General features: G+C 41.9%; 1 protein-coding gene across 2 annotated transcripts in view; it reads left to right on the top strand.

Moving 5' to 3' along the window:
* The window catches only part of KAT8 (lysine acetyltransferase 8), a 317451-nt gene that overhangs the window by 5548 nt on the left and 289847 nt on the right, over positions 1 to 22056 (top strand). For both annotated transcript variants that reach the window (XM_044086214.1, XM_044086215.1), the window contains exon 3: positions 7092 to 7267. In XM_044086214.1, the coding sequence (XP_043942149.1) occupies positions 7092 to 7267 (176 nt within the window). The remainder of the gene's footprint in view (positions 1 to 7091; positions 7268 to 22056) is intronic.

Genomic DNA, 22056 nt, shown 5'->3' with positions numbered 1-22056 from the left:
CTGTAGTTTGTACACTGTGTACTATCCATAAATTTTGTACTTAGAAATGTACTGTCTCCAGTAATGGTGCTGACAATTATGTCCGTAGTTTCTGTACTTGAATTCTGATAATTGTCTGTAGCTTTTGCACTCTTATGATTCTCCTGAACAATATTAATACTGTGGAATTATAGATATTTGACCTGACTTCCGCACTTGTGTCTGTACTGCAGTGACCTTCTGCATGTCAGTCCAAGCCAACTAACTTGACTGTGTCCGAAATATTTCCTAATAATAAGATGCTGTAAGTTTCTACATGCCTCTTTAACCTTAGTTCCCAAGCCTTGTACCATACAAACAAAACATACTTGTATTCCGTGTACTATACAGTTCTGTTCTTGTCGCTTTTCTTGACTGAAGGTTGTTGTCACTGATTGCAAGTGCATTCACTGAAACTCTATGCACGCTGTGAAGACCTGCTTTACTGAGGCTGCATTTTTAGTGTTATGCAAAGAGAATATTGTATTTTTGTCTAACAAAATACTGCTCTTGCAGGCACATTATCAGGGTCTGTGGAGCAAGTTATTTTGGCTTTGGAGAGGGCATTCTGGATTGCTCTGATGTGGTTAGAAGGGGTGGTGTAGGTGTACTATACATTTGGGGAGGTTATGGGGGAGATATGGGAGTAAATTCAGAGCTGAATTGCCTGTTAACATGTTGGGTGTGTTGTTTGGGCAAGAACAAGTAAGTGTGGTGGTGTTCTGTGTTGGCTTTGGGCATTGCTGGGTATATCTCTAAGGTTTTTGACACATATGAAGGTGGCTTTGCTGTTGTCCTTAACAGAGGTACTTAGTTTTGGAAGATTACTTTTGCTGATCTTTGAGTTCATTTCTAGAAATTGAGGTATTAAGTTAACATTTTACAGGCTGAGTTTCCTTCTCTTAGTTTGTTTATACTAGGGTTCCACCATAGATTATTCTGAATTTGGCATTTTATCTGTGGCTTGTGGGAACAGATACCTCACTACATTCACAGCCTGCAAAGTGGGATAATCATGATGAGGAGGGCACCTAATTTTCAAGTCATTTAGTTAGCAGGATTAGGTTTGTCTTGAGTAGTCCCTAAAGACGCGTGGGGTTTTGTGGCAAGTCTGGTTTTACCCCCATAATGAGGGTTACTGAACAGTGGCCAGATTTGACCAGTGACATAGTATGTGTGGGCGTTGAGCATAAGGTGACAATGTCAAGGAGAGCCGTGTTCAGTATTATTGAACTTCTGGTTGGGTTTTTAACAATTATAGAGATCTAGCATGAGCGAAGTCCAGGAATCTTTATGCATATTTTGGGTGGTGTAGGTATGTTTCCCAGGCAATTAAGATAATTTGTCTCCCAAGAATAGGAATGGGTGTTTATATATGGCTGATGGGCTGCAGGTGAGATGAAATGGTTGTTGTTGTTGTTGGCTGGCATAAAACTCTGGAGTTGAGATGATTTCTTGCGAATATTGACACTCCATATCTGTTAACATTGTAATTTTTCAGGTTGCGTCTGAAAGAGTGGTAGGCACTTAAACTGTTATGAAAACATATTTCACTAAATATGCAGATGTCTATAATTAAAAGATTAAAAATTCCAGTATGGGGTGGAACTTCTTGTGTAGACTTCTAACATTGAGCAGTGGTACATTTTTATGTAATTTCAGTTTTGGTTAGTTATGTAGGTAATTCGAGGAGACTGTACTTGCCTAAAAAACACTGAGCGGGAGGAAAAGGTCCCCCCAGAGGTGATGGTCTCTCTGTTATAACACACCCTATCCTGTACTTACCTTGTCTCTCTGTTATAACACACCCTATCCTGTACTTACCAATCACACAACAAACATCACTAAACAACCCAAATCTCTCCCTTGAACACCACACCCACTAATTATCTAAACCTCCACCCCTATCTACTCATTCTACAACTACCTTTCTACATACCTTAAACTACATCATACTCCTTCCTAACCTCTATTCATACAAAATGGGTATACCAATCACATTTCCACAGCTTAAACAGCTCTTCAGCCTATCACTTATATCTTCTCTTATAATTACTTACATCCTAACCTCTTATGAATACCCACTGAACTCTTTTTATTCATTCCCCTCTAAGTACACCAGTACTTCTATATCACCTCTCTCTCCTTCACTCTCCAACCTTAACACACAACCCAACTATCTACATGCTAAATACCATAGAATAGCTCACTTTAAGTTAAATAAATCAAAACACAAGAAAATATCAGACATCTTCTACTTACTCCATCAATCAAAATACCTTAGACTCCTCCACCTTCTGTTAGATGGAGACATTCATCCTAATCCAGGCCCACAGCATAATAAAACAAAAACACACAAAGTACTAGATAAAACTACATCTCTCTCACTTTCCATACCCAACAATTCTCTCTCTATTGCCCATCTCAATATAAGAAGTATTTGTAACAAAATTAGTCAAATCCATGCCCTCCTTGAAACCCATCAATTTGATATATTATGCTTAACTGAAACATGGCTAAAGCCATCAATCAAAGATAATGAAATTAGCCCACCTGGCTATAATATCATTAGACATGATCGTGCTACCAAAAAGGGGGAGGAGTAGCTATTCTCTACAAAACACAACTCCAAATTAGTACTTTGAATCTGACTTTTAACCTTGACAATAATGCTGAAATAATTAGCTCCAAACTCCAAGTCAATACTTCTAAAGCCATAAATATCATATGTGCATATCTCCTCCTGGAAACAATATCAACACTCTAACCTATACTCAATTTTCTCTACCAACCTCCTCAGGAAACACTAGTCTTAGGCGATTTTAACATCAATTGGTTTTCCTGTAACAGTACTAACCCCACCTCCCACATAAACCTATATGGCTTTAAACAACTCATTAGCAGGCCTACAAGAACTAATAAAACCAACAATAAGGAAACCATCCTAGACTGGATTCTTACTAATAATCCCCAACAAACCTATCAGTTAGGCACCCTTCCAGATGATCTAAGTGACCACTCACTAACTTATATCATTAGGCACAAATCAAACCTAGCCTTACCTACCACCTACAAAACTCTACGATCAAAAAAACAATTCAACTCTGATCAGTTTCTTGCTGAACTAAGACAATGTAATTGGTCCCAACTAAAACACCTTCCACTTAATGATGCTGTTGAATACTTTAATTCTACATTCCTGTCCATACTAGATAACCATGCCCCAAGTCGCACTATTAGAACCAAAGCTAAAACAGCACCCTGGCTAACTAACAATACTAAGCAAAAAATCACTCTTAGAAATAAATCCTGGAATAAATGGCGTTCCACTAAGAACCTAACAGACCAGCAGAATTTCAGAGAACTTAGAAATAGTACAAAAAAAGCCATCCTTGCAGACAAAAAGAACTATTACTTTCAGCTACAACAAACTACAAAAAAGAACCCAAAAAATTTTGGGCTAGTATTAATAATCTTCTATCCCCAGGCCAGTCACTCACACCAAATCCCCAGGACTCTAATCCAAACAATCCTAAACAAATAGCTAATGACTTCAACTCTTTCTTCACCAATACTATACAAACTCTAGCAAATCACCTACCTCCTGACATCTCTAAATTACCCACACATACTTTACACACTTCTCTTCCCCTTCTCCTTCAACCTGTATCTACCTCATTTATCTTATCCTTACTCCATAAACTGAAACCCACCACACCCTCTGCAGACAAACTTCCTGCAGAATTTCTGCAGTTAGGAGCTAAAGCCATTGCCTATCCCATCTCAATCCTGATAAACAGATCTATAAAGGAAGGAATTTTCCCTTCCATTTGGAAGATATCTCACATCATCCCACTACACAAAGGGGGCAATTCTAATGACTTCTCTAATTTTCGTCCCATAGGATTGCTATCACCTATAGCCAAAATCATGGAAAAGTGTATCCATAAACAACTACTTAATCATCTTCTCCATAACAACCTACTAGCTAACAGTCAACATGGATTTAGACCTTCACACAGTACCACTACAGCATTACTCTCCTTTACTAATGCTATCAACCATAACCGTAACAACAATAATCTATCATCTTCTATCTTCATAGATCTTTCAAAAGCTTTCGACATGGTTAATCATAAACTCCTTCTGCACATACTAAAATCTCTTTCAATTCATCCTTCTTCCTTATCCTGGTTTACATCTTACCTAGAAAACCGTCAGCAGGCAGTACTTTGGAAAAACTCATTATCTAACCTCCTTCCTGTAGCTATAGGTGTGCCTCAAGGGTCTATCCTTGGCCCGCTCCTATTCTCTATATTTATTAACGACCTCCAGTCAGCTATTCCAAACACTACCTGCATACAATATGCAGATGATTCCACTATAATCTGCACTGCTTCCTCTCAGACTGAACTCCTGTCACTTACCCAAGAAGCTTTTTCCACTGTTGAACACTGGTTCTCTGACCGCTGCCTACTCCTCAACCCCAAGAAAACAAAGTTACTATTGTTCTCACCTACCCACAAATCAAACTCTCTTAATTTCTATTACTTCCTCTGATAACACTCTAATTTCTCCTGATGCTACTACAAAACTATTAGGAATAACTATTGACAACAATCTCAGTTTTGATTCTCATATTAACAACACAATAAAAGTAATAAACAAAAGATTGGTTCCCTTTATAGAATCAAACCATTCCTTACACCTGAAGCTCGGACCACCTTAGCTAGTTCTCACCTTATCTCTACCCTTCTATATGCTTCTACTATTTATACCAATCTCTCTAAAAATAACCTCAAGAAACTTGCGACATCTTACCATAATATTGCTCGATTTGCCACAGGATCCCTATTTAGAACTCATCACTGTCTTAACCTAAAACAACTTGGCTGGCTTGAACTTCCTAACAGGCTGATTTATCAACAACTCTTAACTGCTCACAAAATTCTATACCAGCCTTCTAAAACACCAATTCTCTCTAACCTCATTACGCCTTATAATAACTTGAAACACCTACGTTCATCAAACAAACTAATGGCTAATATTACCATACCCAATAACTCTGCAGGTGATAGCCTTTTTTCTAACTCTGTTGGAAAAATATGGAACAAACTGCCATCTGATATCTCATCTTTAACTAGTCTTCCACTCTTTAAAAAACAGCTGAAAACACATCTCAATAAACACTGGCTCTGTTCCTGTAACAACCCAGATTAACCTTTCTTTTTCCAAAAAAAAAAAAAAAATTTATTGTTAGAATCTGTATAGCAAATATCTACTAAACTTTGTTTATGTAATTTCCTGCGATGACTATGCCTGCTTGCATGTATATCACATGTTCTGACTCAATGTGTTATTATTTTTGACCTTATATTGACTGTTGCTGTGAATTATCTGTAATATCGTTGGAGCTTTTCTCCCCGGGCCTCCACTGAAAATGGACATATATCCAGCTGGACTAGCCCGGTCAACAAATGTAAAATAAATAAATAAATAAATAAAATTATAACCCTTTCTTTGTTCTCGGAGGATTTACTTGGTTCTAACGTGGCCCTTCTAAGAACTGTGCTTCAGTTGATCTGTCATTTTACTGAGGTGATGAACTAGTCTGGGAGCAGTGAGTGAACCTGAAAGATGCCTTTGCACAGGTGTTAATAATATAAAAAAAAAACGCAACAAAAAAGTTTTTCTGCTATATAACATGACCTGCATGCTTTTTTTTCCTTGTGTCAAGGTACATAACTTATACAATATAACTTGGTGTTTGTCCTTTGAAGTGTAACTACCTTTGCTACCTTACACTAAGTCAGCCACATTATATTAGTCCAAGTGTGCTTTGTAATTGTGATATTTGAGTGTCAGACTGGTCTGGCTGGTGGTAGCATTGAAGCAAGAGGAATTGTTGGTGAAACTGGTGTTATTAATCTCTCTTGAAAGTTGTTTTGTACTACGTAAAACATTTTAAGCAGAGGTTTACTTGCTGTTGGTTAAGATAACTCTGAGGCACTGAGATGAGAGGCTGGAGGGTTGAGTTTTGGGAAGATATTGGTCGTAACTCTCTAATATGTTAAGATCATACCAAACAAACAGATTAATTTTCCATAACATACTTTCTCACTTTCCTCTATTTCTAATTTAGTAGGTTTTGAGCTTTAGTTTTCTGCATACTGGAGCTTCATGTCAGAACTGGAGAGGCTAAGCAATACCATGCATTATTTGATAGAAAGGGAAGCTTTGGCAACTGACAGCTTGAAGAAGTTGTATCTGCTCAGAGATCCTAATGCCTGTTGTCTGTAGTCCTGCTGTGTATGGAGTATTGACCCGCGTGGTGGAGCATGGGGACCAAAGGCAGTTGAGCATGAAGGTTTAGAAATGATTGACTGGTGCTGCTGAGTGCATGTTTCATTTGCATTGATTTGTTGTGTTTATATTGATTTGTGGTACTATTTCAAGTTATGTGGAGGTTACTTTCTGTTGATGTGTTTTTATAGGCTTTGTCAAGTAAGGTAATTTTTTTCACTGTTTGTGGAGTCTTTGCTTTTGTGTAGTTTAGTTACATTGCTGTATTTATTGAAGCGGTAACAGGCATGTAAAATGTTGACAAAGTATTCATTTCATACTGATAACTATTTCATTTTTCTCTAAAAAGTGGTAGACTGGTATTAGTGTGTTGTATCGTTGGTGTAAGGAAACTTTGCCGACTGTTTATTTTTAAGGGTGGCCCAAGTGTGTAATGTGTTGCGTGATAGGCATATGGTTACTTGGGAAGTTGAAACCAAACTACAGCTGAGGGCTGCTTAGAATGGCATGTACTCTGCAGTGCAAAGAAACAGGCTGCAAATACAGTGACATCAGTTTTCAGGTTGGAGAATCTCTTCTCCACAGCAGATTTCAGGTTGGAGAATCTCTTGTCCACAGCAGATTGTGGATTCTGTGTTTGTTCTCACTATTTTGAGTCAGGTTACCTGTTGGTGTTAAACACAAAGTGCAACAAAACAATGTTGGATTACTAGCTTTTGTGGTGGAAATTCATCAGATTGATGTACTTTTTTTTTTTTTTTTGCATGCAGTCAACCGCCGTTTAGATGAATGGGTGGACAAGAACCGTCTGGCACTCACAAAGACTCTGAAGGAGGCTGTGCAGAAGAACCCGGATCAGTACATGACTGACTTGTCTGAGCAGCCTGAGAGAAAGATAACCCGCAACCAGAAACGTAAACATGATGAAATCAACCATGTTCAGAAGGTAGCCTGCCTAACCAGTTCAGCATCTGATCACCGTATTGTGTTTTTCGTTCCGAGTATATTTTTATAATCTGTGTGAGGTGGGGGTTAGGGAATATTATTGGGTAATTGTCTGGATTATTATGTACTGATGGTCTTGGGAGATCCTTGCTTGTAGTTTGTGCCGCCCCCCCCCCCAAGTGTCTTGTTCATGCGTGCATTGTTGTAGAGAATTCTTGCCATGGACATGGTGTATCCTTTCCTAAGAAAGTCCAAGTGAAGACTTTCAAGATAGGTGTGATTATTGTGAGGTTCTGAACAAAAGATAAATGTGTAGTTTTGAAAGGCCTGACACCTCACAACTTATTTGACCACAAAGAAGCTATAGGCCATTTCAGCAAAAGTCTGCCATATTGTAGTAGCCACTCAAAGTGAAATGGAAAAAAAGAGGATGGCCAGGTGTAGCAGTCCATGGACTTCCTGAAATCTTATTCATTGAGGGCCCTAGGTCCAATGCCAGTTGCTCTCTGGAGGTACGTAAGGTTTCCCTAGTCCTGACATCTACAAGAGCAGAGGCCTTTGATGATACTTGAGAAATCACTTCACCGGTTGTATGCATCATGTCCCTCCCACTCAGACTTAATTTAAAAATAGACAGCTGACACTGGTCAGACCTTGGTTTCTAAAATGCATTTTACAATCTGTTAATGGGAGGGGTGGCATCCACCTGTTTAAGACCCAAACTTTGGAGGCACATATTGCTGTAAAGCTGAAGTTTCTGTCTTATCTTAGGTCATTAATACCCCCTACTTCCAGGATTTTGCTATGATGATCTTTCAGTTCTTACAAAGCCTTGACTAGAAGTCAGCCAACTCTGTTAGAAGTCTAAACAAAAAGAGAAAGGAAAGTCTAGGCTTTGAGAGACCATGACTTCACTATTACTGAAGGTGAGTAGGATCTCTCCTGCAAGTCATAGATATTTCCTTTTTGTAATGCAGACAGTGAAGACAATCTTGCCTCTGATTCAGCACTAGAAAACTCTGCTGTTTGGGGTTCCCTCTCTCTCATGAGGGAATATTTCCATGGCATACATGAGAGGCTTCAGCCTCTCAGAAGCAGGCTGTTTATCTCCTGTGGCTAGGCCCTCCTAAAACAGTAGCTGTCCATCTGTTCAGAAAGATCTCCTGGATGTTTCGGATGCCACCTTCCTGGAGCCAACCTCTCAATCTCCTTTGCCTTCAAGACGCCTGCCTGTTTCTGTATAATACAGGACCATAACAAGTTTTTATATGAATCCAATTGCAGACTTAGCTGTGGTGTTTCTGGAATATGTAGGGGGAGTTTGAATGGGTTGTGGGCATAATTTTCTTTCCATTGACAAGAGGCAAGAAAATTATTGGATAGAATTGGTAGGGGGGGGGTTAAACCTCAGTAACCCTGGTATTCAAGGAGTTGAATTGTCAAATCCGCCATTTTGAATACCACTCTTATGTGCAACAGACAACCTTTGAAGAGTTGGGGGGGGGGGGTGTGAAAACTACAAAGATTCTGTTGTGGCAAAAAAAAAACGCAGTAATCATCTGTAATGAATATAATGCCTTGGATACAATATCTGTGGCTACAAAAAGGTCAGTTTTTAGAGGACATTTCTGGTTGAGGGCTAGATCCTTATCTAAGGATGTAAAGGTCAAGCACGTTAATGTACCTCTGGGTAAGGAGTTGTTGGGTAGAAAGGTGACACTAAAGAGAAGATGAAAGCATGTTGAGAGATCAGTAAGTGGGCCCTCATGACACATCCCCAGCAGGGAACAGCTATGACTGTACCAGGTCCCCATAACTCTGTTCCAGTCTGTAAAACTCAACTGAAGTTTATAGACCCTTGTGTGTGTTAGCAGGTCCGGAAGATCTTGTAAACCTTGTGTCATCTGAAATGTTGGTCCTCAACATCGTAGATATGGTAACTTAATTGGCAGGTGAAGATGGGATTTTACTCAATGTTGTCTTTCATTTGCAAATAGAACATGTCCTTGAGACCCATTTTAGATCCGTCAAGATTGAATGAATTCCTTAAAATGCCAGAAGTGGATATAGACAGTGTAGGCTGTGCTTTTTCTATGCCTTAAAACGCTCCTCTTGGACCAACCTGAAGGACACCATCTCCATATTCCCCTGTGAAGTTGTTGTGGGAAATCACTTTGTTGCTCTTTGTTTTAGCTACCATGGCCAGGGTTTTCACAGAATGGTATGGACTAGTTCCAGAAGGAGACGGAGTGGTATAAAGTGCACCTTGCACTGCTTGATGATGATTGATTCAAATGTTCACCCTCCCTGAGCAGAGATTCTGCCTTTATCCAAGCCAGAATATGATCCATCTTGGGTTACTGTTGTAAATTTTTTTCTTTCTGCAAAAGCAAATGGACTCTTGCCGCCTACTTCATGACAGGGTATCATACACACTACTGGCCTGACCATTATTGACCATCCTCCTTGACGCATGGACTCTACTATTCTGATGGTAGCTAAATTATACATGAAGATATCCAGTGCTTTCTTAGGAACACTGGGAAGAAACAGCTGCAACCCCTGAAGGGTAACACGAAGATGGTAACTGTCACATTCTGATTTGACACAAAAGTGTGGAAGTGGGGCGGCATCAGTATGGCACCCACTATGCAATCAAACCCTGATCCCAGGTGTTTCAGATCCAGCTTCTGTAGCCCATACATTCACTGCCAAAATGCAGGGCATCAGTAGCCACATGGGGCTATAGCAGCTTGGGAGAATGTAATGGTAGATCTGTTAAGTAGAACCTGTGTGGATGCACATCGATGGATGCTGCACAGGAAGACTGTTTTGACAGTCAAAATTTGAGGGGAAGGTCACTGAAATAGACCAGTTTCCTTATTTGAACAACAGCCAGTTAAGGAAATTCTACTTTAGAGCACCTCTCAAATGGGTTTGGCCAATTAATGTATTTTTCACCCTGAACTGGACAGCTGCGTTTCTAGATGTTCTGTCCAATACTTGGCCCTGTTGTTGATGGAGAAGATTGCAGAGGAGAGGTTATAAGTGGTTCTCTTAGCCAGTACTGCTTTGATCAGCGTGGGGTTATCCTGCCTCATTCAGATGGTAGAGGAGAAAATAAGAAATGGAAGCTTTTCTTTACAATGTTAATGGTGGAACCAGCACCCCACACGGGTCATTGAATTCTTTTAGTAGTCTAGCTTACATTTCAATGAGGGTACCTTTTAATGTGCTATATCTGTATCTATCTATCTGTAGTGGAATCCTCATGCTGACATTCAGATTTGCTTTGAGACAATTTCTTAAGGGCATCCTCCACATCAGACCCCCTCAATGTCTCCCAGCTAGGGCTTGGCCTCTACTTAGGACCTGAACTTTTGTGTTAGAAAAACTAACTTTGCCATCCTTTGAACTGGTAGCATATTTAGGCCTGAAATTATGGATTTGACAGTAGCACTCTCATTGCAATAATTTTTATAAGAAGGGTTCACAAAACTTATGGTTTTAGTGTGTAAAGAGCCTTATCTTACATTCACCGACGTGGTTACAGTATAAACTGATACTTTTATAATTCTGGCCCACAGGTCAGGGTTTGAATAACACCACTGCCAACCAGTGTTGAGGTTTTGACTGATAGGCAAATATGGTTTGAATCTCATCCTACCACTGCCTGTTAATGGCCTTCGGGGTTATGGTGTCTTGAGTCGCACCGTTGTGGTCAGACGAGTTCAGTTGTAAGTAAGGCACACAAATAAGAATCACTAAATTTCAGTTTAATTCAACCAGGTCACAGGCATGCAGGAAATGTGCACTACAGCTTTCTATCTTGGCTCACAGTGGCAAATTGTCACCACTCATGTTAGCAGACTGGGACCTCTCTCCATTACTGTTTCACCCTTAAACCAAATCATTTTAAACTTTGTGTGTGACCTGGACAATTACAGATGACCTGCCTTTTTTCTTAACGAATAAATAAAAGTGCTGTGGTTGGAAAAGAAAGAGTTAAGTAATAGTTAATACGTAAACATACAGACGTGTTGAAACGTACATGGAAACAGGATTCCCCCCCCCCTAATTACAGCTAGTTTTTCCTGGCTACTTTATGAAAAACAATAATGACAGTATAGTGACTGAATTTGTAGACAGAGAAAGTCAAGTGATAGGAACAAGATTCACATGATCTAGGTAACATTCTGTCTGTCTCCTGTTCTTTGTTTTTATTTATATATAGGTGTACTGAAGTTGGTTGACATTTGTTAAGCCCAAAAAAAACTGAATGCCTAAACAGATGATGATATGTTTTGTGCTACCTCGCTTTCATTCATTGCTGGATGGATTTGGAACAGAGAATCTGGTCTGATTCGGCCTATGCTAAAGCTCGAGAGCTTCTACCAGCTTGAGGCTATACCCTATCCCATCATGCATGGGGAAGAATACCCAAATCTCGATTGCCACTAAACAGATCTGGTGCTTCTGCTTCCTCTAGGCTTAGGCTAAGTGGAAACTTTCCTTACCTTGTTATAGTTTTACTATCCAAGTATTTAAAGTGGTTTGTAGTATTAGTTTGTAGGAGTGTGCTGTAAATCTTTTCTGGTTCACTGTGCTGTTTTTTTTTTTTTTTTTTTTCTTGTAGCCATCGTCTAAGCGTTAGACCATTTGTGTTTATTCCCTATCCCGGTTCCTAAACTCGTTTAAATTAGAAAGTTTTTGGGGTCTTTACTAATATTTTGTCATAGTTATTATCCTTGTCATTGGATAGTCAGTTTAAGTTAGAGGGCTCCCTTCAGCCCGTTTTAATCTAGAGGGCTTTCCCTTTTCTGTAAGGATTTTGTCGTTTAAGTTAGAGAAGTTAGAGACTTTTCCTATTATTGCCTTTAATTACTATTTTAATTTCCCTTTTTAATTTCCCTTTTTAGTAGTTATTGTTACCTTTCAAAAAAAAGAAAGTAGTTTGCTGCTATTTCTTTTCAAAATAGAAATATGTTGAAGATTACTAAAGAGACAAAGCCTCCAGACTTTAAAAAATAATGTGATAAATGTAGCCAGATGATGTCTGACAGGTGGACACACCAGTTGTGTGTATTATTTAGTTGCTTGAAAGAATCATGCTCCGAGATGCAATGGAGAGAGAGAGAGAACAAGCGGATAGTCAGGGGGTTGTTAAATGTAGCTTTTACTAAAGCTCTGGAAGGAAATCGGAGTACTTCTAAATCCTCCCACCAGTCTCCATCTTCTAGATCGGAGAAATCATCAAAGATCATATTCCATGGCTCCGTCTTCGGAGCCTTCAAAGAAACAAGCAAAAGATTTGTGTGTGGACCCGAAGGCTTTCAGGCCCGAAAAAAGTACTTCTTGCCAACAGAGTTTCGTATTCGGAGCCAGTCCTCCTCAGTGTTGCAGTCATTCAAATCCTCAACCCCGTCCTCTCATTCCTCCGGGAGCCTTTCAGATGACTATATGGAGCAGGTGGTCGAGGCTTTTATCTACGCCAGCGCTGACCAAGATCCTGTTGACCCCGACCCATAAGGATTTGGGACTGACTACCATTGCGTCCCCTTCTTCGATTCCTCCTCCAACCCATGCTGTGGCTTCGGAGCCGGAGTGCTTGGATCCGATTTGTAGTTGAACCGTCAGGCCGAGACCTGCTCTTGGTTCTTCGGTTCCGACTACTGCTACAACCTCTTCGGTTCCATCGGAGTTTGAGGGGTCTAGGGGCTGACGCTCCCCCATTGGGTCCGGGGAGAAGAGTCGAGTTGGACAATTGTCTGACCCAAGTCTACCTCTCTGGGCTTTGGCGCAGGTGAGCTCTGCACCTAAAATGGCCTCTGAGCTCCTCTGATCGGCGCCATGGTGCTTTTGAGGTCACGAGGAGTTTTTTTTTTTTCACCTCAGATCCTAGCAGTCTTCCCCCCAGACTGCCAGAGTTAGTCTCTTTGCCACCCCCCCCCAAAGTCCCAGGGTGCCCCACTGAGCGAAACCATCTCTTCCGAAACCTATCCTGAGTACCCCCTCAGAGGAGGTCCCTCGAAAGAAATTATGTAAGAGGAAACATCTAGACTCCCCTGAGGAGTCCATCACTTCAGACATGGACCTCAGAGTTGGAAGGTTCCCCATGGTCACCCTCTGAGGATGTGTCTTTTGCGGACATCCTAGAGATCCTTGAGCAGAGAGGTGGCTGGAAGTCCATCAACTCCTTCTGAGGATGAGTCTGTGTACCTGGAAGCTTTTGGGTCTTGCCCCTTCACCTCTTGGGTGACTCCACCTTTCGGCCAGCTCATGAATGTAGTCAGTCGGAAGGCGTAGGGCTCTCTAGATTCTGTGGAACATGTTCCTGGAAGACCAAATAAATTTATTATTGTGCCCTCTAAGGAGTTCTTCACAGAATGTGTCCCGGTAGCTGCTGTGGTGGTGGAGGCACCAGAAAGGAATTGTCTGAGACTTCGTCATTTGTCCATCCACCGAATAAAGAGTCTTGTACGAGGGACAGATATGGAAAGCATATGTTTTCGTCATCTTCCTTTACCCTTAGGTCTCTGAACTATCTAACCCATTTCACTAGCCTTCAGAGGGATCTCCTGAAGGAGCTAGGAGATGTCCTCCAAGGTTCTACAGCTGTGAGGGTTTCAGACAAATTGACTTCCCAGCTTTCCAGCTAAAATTCCACGGTAAACTCCTCCCTGCGACTTTTCTCCTACACGGCCGATGGAGCGAGTAGGGCAGCGGGTACAGGAATCTCCTTAAGGGGGCATTCCTGGATGCGCTTATTTGATTTTGCAGAATCCTTCAAGTCTTACTTAACACCCCTTTTGATGGCTCGTCCTTGTTCAGGCTCAAAGTGAAGGAGAGACTAACCAGTTGCGAGCAAGATGCTGACCATGCGGCAGGGGGGGGGGTTCACAAAATCAGGGCAGCAGGGATACTTTCCTTGGTAGGCCCTTCCAGAGCTCCTGAAAGGAGTCCCATCTGTCCCACTCTAGAGGCAGTCAGGATCGCTTGTCATTGTACCCAAATGCCTGGCAATAAATAGACAAATGGGTACAAGCGATTCTATCCAGAGGCTACAGCATACCCCCCCCCCCCAGAAAAATAAATCCGTCCCAGATGTTTCATCTAGTCAGAGGGACCAGGCAATCATGGAGGTACAAAGGTTGCTAAAAACAAGAGAGAGTCTTCCAAAACGTCCCTGCAGACCAAATTGGATCTGGAACTTACTCGAGGTTCTTATTAGCTCCAAAAAAATGGGACTGGAGGCCCATTCTGGATCTCAGATTAAACAAGTCTGTAAAGAAGTCAAAGTTTTGGATGGTGACACTGCAGTCGATACTCCCCTTTTTGGGGAAAGAAAATTGGATGTGCTGAATAGATCTCGCGCACTGCCACATTAAAAATGGGACCGGCGATCTAGGAGTCGTCTTGCGCTGTCGGCTGGAAGCCAGTCATTACCAATATCTAGCTTTGCCCTTTGGTCTCACTACAGCTCTGAGTGTTCACCAAATGCATGGCAGTAGTCACGCCTCACTTGAGGCGTTTAGGATTCTGGGTGTTTCCATACTTGGACGACAGGCTAACCGCCACCACCGCGCATCTACCGGAGCAAGAGACACCACCATCCATCTTTGCTCTCCGCTGGGCATCATGATACACTTTGAAAAGTCTGCTTTGTTGCAATCACAACATGTTGTATTTATAGGAGCAGACTTAAACACAAAATGGTTGCAAAACTTCCTCCCAACAGGATACAGACCTTACGTCAACAAGTCAGTAATCTCTTAACAAGGAAAAAAGTACAAGCAAAGGTGATTCTGAAGGTTTTAGGTACCATGGTGGCAGCTATAACCTTGGTACCCCTTGCACGTTTGTACATGAGGATTCTTCAATGGCTACTTTGGACCCAATGGTCCATGCAGGAGTTAGTCTCACAAGATTGTCATAACAGAATCCTGCATGAGTGATCTGCACTGGTGACTTCACACTACCCAGGTGGATTTGGGCAGACCATTCATCTTCCTGCAACCAATAGCTATAGTGACCACAAGTGCTTCCCAGATAGGGGTGGGGGAGGGGGTGGGGGGGCATTATCTGGGGAAGACTGTCCAAGGAGTTTGGCAGGAATTCGAAAATCATTTGCATTTCAGTGTCCTAGAAATGAGAGCGGTGCTTTTGGCGTTGCAGGCATTCCAGGACTCTCTTCCACTAGGAACAGTTGCAGTCAAGACAGACATATCACTGGCGTGGTATATAAACAATAAAACACCAGAGGCCAGCATACGCAGCTAATGAATACTTTTGTTGAAAAATGGATGCCAATAAGACATGAAATGCCACAAAATATATCCATTCAAACCGGTTTCGACTATGTAGCCTTCATCAGTGATAAAGCATTATACATCCACAAAATCTCATGAATATTTATAGATACCACCAGCCAATGAAAATATGGTATGGTCCAACCGTAAGGCTGGTTTCTCACAATAATATATATGATTAAATAAAACACATAATGTCATCACCTTCTAAACAAATAACAATGTTATATGTATATATGTAGTAACCATAAAAACATATAACAATGATAAACATAAAAAGTAATGAACTTGCACAATAAACAACAAAAAACAGATAACTGAATGATTAACTGTCAACAGTGTGCTACCTTGTGAATATATCAGATGTACACCTAGTCTACTGTATGAACATTCATTTGGGCTGGTATTGTTATAAAACATGCGTATTGTATATGGCTAAGTGTCAATGGATTATGACGTTAATAGATGGCTTACCAATATATACCCCATATTATGCCCAGACCCCTGAATGAAAAATTGAACCCAAAGGTGTTCTATGAAAATATACAACGTGAACATAATCCTTAATTTGTCAGAACCAATGGTTAATAAACCAACAGAATTCGTTTCATGAAAACAGTTTTCTCATCATTAGGGTTAGGGTTTTTAGTTAAGGTAAGTGGATAGTTAGTGGTGTATGTATAGTTTAGTGTAGGGTTAGGTATAACAGTTTAGGTGTATGTGTGTGGATTGCTGTTTGTTTTGTGTGCTTGTGTTGTGTGTATGTGTTTGGGAACAGCAAATTTTTTCCCTAGGAAAAAATTTGCTGTTCTGTATGTTCAATGTTTTACATTTTTGATTCATATGGTTCGATATTAGAACACTCGAAATTTTGAAAGTTCAGTGTTCTAATATAGACCCGGTTAAATGAGCATGACCTTCCCTTAAAGCCAAATTGAGATGGGTCCAGTGTGTGTAGGTTGCCAATGTCAATATATTTATTATTTTCATGGTAATTAGTTTCTTGGCTTTGGATATTAGGCTTGTTAAAATGCTGGGTTTGTTGTTCCCCGGACCATTTGATGGTCCGCCTTTGTGAAGGGGAATAACTGTTGCTGTCCTGCATTCACCTGGAACATAGCCTGTTTCAAGGCTGTAGTTGGACTGCCTTGAGTGGTCCTGATGGGTCATATTTTAGACTGTTCATTAAGCAGCGGGAGATGGTCAGGACCCATGGAGGCAGTATTCTTGACTTTAATGAGTGTCATCAGCACCTGGCCCCACTAATAGTTGTGGAAATATGTTTGAGGGGGTATCACCTGGGGGAGTTGGGGGTGAAGTTGGAGCTACATTTCTTAGCCAGTAGGTTTATCACCCTGATCGTTGAATCAGTTCAGCACACTACTGTGTGTTGCCTTTAAGGTTCCAGGCATTGCTAAAGGCCTTGTGACTGGGTTTAATTAAACCTCTTAGTTTCTTGTTTAGTTGTACAAGACAGCAGTTGTCTTTAAGGGAGTTGCTCTGCTTGATTTTGTCTGTTTTCTTTTATTGTATACCCTGTTTAGATGAGGATTGCACCACTGGGGTTTGCTTTTCGTGTTTATTTTGGGGTTTATTTCTGGTAGGTACGGCAGCTTTTCACATATTTGTATAGGGACTTTGAATAATTCTGCATAGATAGCTGTGGTCTCGGGCTTAGGGGAGCCTTGAATTTTGACAAATTGTCATTTAATGGATGTAGTTTGCCTTAGAATCGTTCCTAATTGTTGCTGTTTTTTGCTGGGTACCAAGTCCAGTATGCTTGATCCTCTGGAGCATGCAGTATCTGTTCTAGAGTGTTTGTGTTGGTCTAAGAAGTGATGTCTGAATTTGAAGCCGTGCACACTTTGGAAGTCTATAGAGGGATAGTTAGTCACCCGTGAATGGGATGTGATGGTGAGTTCCTCTCTATAAGGTTAAGGTAAAAGTCGTGAGACTGTAGGAACATAGATGGTGACCTGTAGCTAGCCATGATATGGTGAGGGGATCTTTATCTGTGGTGACTTGCAAGTGGGTGAACTCCATGGTATCGTTCTGTTTAACCCAACTTGGAGGTACGTTTGTTGCCAGCATAGAGATCTGTCCACCTTTGGCTCCAGTCTGTGCTGCTCTTGGTCTAAATGTGTGGAAGGTAGTGTAACCTTGCACTGCTGGTGTACTTTTCTACGTCTTTAAGTAAAGTCTCAGTTACTGCACAGATGTGTATATTCTTCAGAGTGAGGAGGGCTTGAAGGGTGTGTAGTCTTTTTGTTTAGGCTCCTAGCATTGAGCAGTAACACCTTAAGGTTGCATGCAAGCTTTCACTGTGTTGATGGTTTTCTTTTTGGCATTGCCTATCACTGGCAGAGCAGCATGGTCTTTTGTCCATGTCCTACCCTGCTGAGAGCTATTGGATTCCTCTGGAGTGACACCAGAAACTAAGCCGGGTATTAATAATTTTATGTTCATACTGTGGCATCATCCTGGGAACAGGTAGAATGCTGCTCAGTGCAAAGCTTATACCTGTGTGTGATGTACATTCCGAGAGATGTCTCTTATTAGAATACAAATTCATTAATAAACTATTCGCTACATCTCTCTTCATACAGTTCAGTGAGGTATGTCTTGGGTCATTTACACTCACATTGACTGTGATAGAATAATATTGGTACCTGGGGTGCAGTGACTTGAATGTGTGCATGATACTGCAGATCATGTCTCCAGATATGCAACCAGCAGTTATATTCTCCTTGTTTAACCTAGTGAGTAGGACATCTGTGTTGCACACAGTGGATTCCCCAATGACAAGAGTATTGGGTAAAGAATATATACCTGCTTTATGGTCTTTGCTTTTTTAGGACCATTGGGTGTAGGTTTGTGTAAGATGTTTGGTGGTGGTTTTGGTGTGTGTAAGTGATTGCTGATGAGCAATGTTTGGGTTTGGAGATGTCTGAGGTTTGGGAAAGTTTCTTTTAAGAGTCTTAGGAGACAAGTTGAGCGTTAAGCTGTGTGTGAGGGATGTAGTGTGTGTGTTTCTGACAAACTCAGTGGTGTGCAAGATTTTTGCCTCCAAGGAAATTGTGAATTTAGATCTCTCACATACCATGTTATTTTTTTATAATGTTTTATCTGGTTATTTGAGAACATGAAATGAGTACTGCCCTACCTTAGGATGCCTAAATCTACCAAACTGTTCACAGAGACATTTGGAAATTGCATATCCATGTTGTCCAGACTTGGAATAGGATGGGCTGTTGACTTTAAGAGGGTCTCCTTTGGTAGTTCTGTGGTTAAGGGCAAGATGTCATATAGTGCTTAGGATATGGTAGTACTATTCACTGAGCAAATTAGCTGCTCTAAGCTCCGTTCCACACAACACCTCACTGTTTAACAGGTTTTGGACCCAATTCTAATTTTATAGGGAGATTTTGCTGTCTAGGCATTTGCTGCTATACAGGGCACTGCTGGCCGAGCCTGCTTAGTGGGCAGCTCTGCGCAAACGTGCCTGATGTGTTGTAGAGTAAAAGCTTGAAAGCTGACTCCTGTGGCTTCTAGCCAATAAACCACCACCCTGTGAGCTACCTGATTTACTTCTCCACTCAGATCACCTGAGGTAAACATTTCCTGCCATAAAATGTTTGATCCTGGCATGTTTTAATATAAAAGTACAGTAAAAGGCTTGCAAGTGCAGATTAAATAACAAACCAGACATTCATACCTCACAGAATTGGAAAACTGGGTGTGATAAAATCACTAATTTAAAAAAATGTTTTTGATTACAGCACCCACTGCCACCCCAACCTTGCCCGGACAAAGGTGTCAATCTTTATGTTTCCTGGCAGAAGTCTGGTGGTAGGGAATGGGCCATATCAGGAGTACCCCCCCCCCCCGAGCCTGCTGTTGCTGTCTCCTAGGGGGAAGCATGCCTTTGCAGGTCAATTACCCTCTGCTTTAGTGGTATTAACCACCATGATAGGAGCCAACTGGTCTGGCTGCTGTTAGGTGTCACCCTTGAGATGAGTGAGAACTGATTCCGTCCTCTGGGACAGGAGAGTCGGCAATGGCTTCTCACACCAAACCTCCTTGGCCAGCTCTGACAGGCTCCAGAGCTGCTATTCCTACTCAGTTGCCTGCAGCGTATAAAGGATTTTATCCTTCTACGCCATGAAACTGGCTGTTAAGCTATTTAATGTTAAGGATATTCTTGAAAGTCCCAGGGATGGTTTAGACAGTAAAGGCACTGATGAGAGGGAGGGCTTGCATTTCATGCAAACAATGCAGATTTTTTGCTAATGCTCCTGCTTTCTTTGTATCCTTTAACCTGGTTGTTTAGTTTAAATAGAGCTGTTTTTTGCTTGTGTCAGCTGTGAGATGCTTTCTCTAGGGAGAACTTGTGTTTTTAATAAAAGAGAATATGCCATTTTGTCATTTATTATACACATACACAGTTCAAGTTTTAAAATATTCCTGTTTTGCACTGGACGTGGTCAAGACATGGCGTCAAGAGAATGTGAGCTCAATTATAAGGAATGCCACCAGCAATTAAGAACTGTGTTTTTTTTTTTTTTTAAACTAACACTTTCACATTTTGTACTTGTGATTTGATGCTGTTTGTCATTATTCATCACGAATTTGTCTTGGATCCGACCTCTAATCCGAGCCTGTCAGACAGATCAAGAGCTTGCTGCTCCACTTCCCACAATCCTCTGCTACCTTCTAACTCTCCGATCTCATTTGCTGCTAAACGCATTGGACGTGATCAGTCTTGAGCTTCCTCTTTTACAGACAAGTTTTTTTGTGGCTTTATTTTTCCTTTTTCTGGTAGTTAGCCTTTCCTCGTGTCGCATAGCTAAATTCTTTAGGATAGTGAGTGCTTTATTCCCCTAGCTTTCCCGTCGCGGTTGTTTTCCACCCTTTCCCTTACCGTAGGGTAGTGTACCAAAAAAAATTATCTTTTTTTCTTTATAGCTGTATGTGTGGTATCAGTGTGTAATGGCTGAGAAACCCACAGGTTTTAAAAGTTCCTCTGTCTGTGTTGCTTGGGTTCCGGTCACCTGGAAGTTGAATGCAACATTTGTGCCACTCATTGCGAGATGAAATAAGTTGCTTCTGAAGGGCTTGGCTAAGGGTGGTCCTCTGCCTATCGTACTCTCCCTCCAGGCCCTCTCAGGATCCTAAGAAAGGCTCCCCTTCCCTCAAAGGAGTCTCTTTCTTCCAAGAAGCCTAGGCTTTCAGATCCCAGGATCTGAGCTCTGCCCCTCCAAGCGATTCTGATCAGACCCGCGCATCTGAGGTCATTGTGAGAGGAGGCCTTCGGATCAGAGTAGGGGCAAGCCTTCACTGGATCCAACCCATTTGTCAGGTCCATTTGATGTGCCATCCAAAGTGTCGGCTCACTCTAAGCTTTTGGATCCGGTGGTTCTGTCGGATTTTATCATAGAGAGTTTCCCTTCCAGATCATCTGGGAAGTCTGATCCACTGCATAGGTAGTCTGTGTCCTTCTCGGAACTGTAGAGCGATGGTATGCATTGTAGGATCCCTAACTAGGTCTGGCCACTCGTCGGCTTCATCCATGTCCTCCAGAAGCCTCCTTCATTCTGTTATGGACAGGATGATGATGATGTTTCCTCAAGGCCCAAGTTGAGTTGGGCTTGCTGCCGTCCCTGGCTCTGGTGGCCAGGGGACCCTCCCCATCTGCAGTACTTCACTCTTTTTTTTCCAATCTGTCCAGTTTTGGAACGTCAGTACCAGGGTTTTCCTGGCGAGAGGCCAGCAGTGTCTGGTATCCCCACTTTCTCGACTCTGCCAAAGTCCATGGCTGGCTCTATTCTGCTGCCCTTGGAACTGGCTGTGCCTTGTCTCCTAGAAGTTGGGGCAGTTTCGGGTCCATATTTTTTGGGCTGTTCCCTTCTATTGGAGGCTTCGGCACTGGACAGCTCTTAGCCGATATTGTCTGGAGGCTCCAGTGCTGCGTCGGGGTCCCTTCCCTCTCCCCAAGTAGCACCTGTCACTGCGGAGGAGAGGGGAGCTTTGTCCAGCCTGTTGGCCTTATGTGGTACAGTGGACCTTCTCCAGTTTGTAAGTCATCTTTTCTTCTCTAGGTCCTCCATAGCCTCTCTCGGGTTTGGATGCTGAGGCGTCGTCATCCTTCCAGGTTCAGACCCCCCCCCCCCCCCCGTGAGCACCTTGGGCACAGCTCCACTTGGGGTACCTGTCTCTTCTGAGTCCTCCCCTGAGCCACTGTGGAGGAACCCCCTTGGAAGAAAATGTCTTCCCCAACCCCGTCTTCTGAGGAGTCTGTGTTTCTGTAGGCCTTTGAGATGAGCCCATCTTCTGCATGGGTCCCCCGCTGACAAGCTTGTAGACTTTATCGCTAGCAAGGACTTGGAAGGAGCCGGACATGGTGAAACTGGTCCCCAAAAAAGCCCACAAATTCCACAATACTCCCAAGGATAGGACATTTTGGAGCAAAGGTGTCCCCATT

This window comes from Protopterus annectens, chromosome 10.part0 (genome assembly GCF_019279795.1).
Source record: "Protopterus annectens isolate FY-2018-M chromosome 10.part0, PAN1.0, whole genome shotgun sequence".
NCBI lineage: Eukaryota > Metazoa > Chordata > Ceratodontiformes > Protopteridae > Protopterus > Protopterus annectens.
The sequence above is the reverse complement of the archived record's forward strand: the minus strand, read 5'-3'. Positions and strand labels throughout refer to the sequence as shown.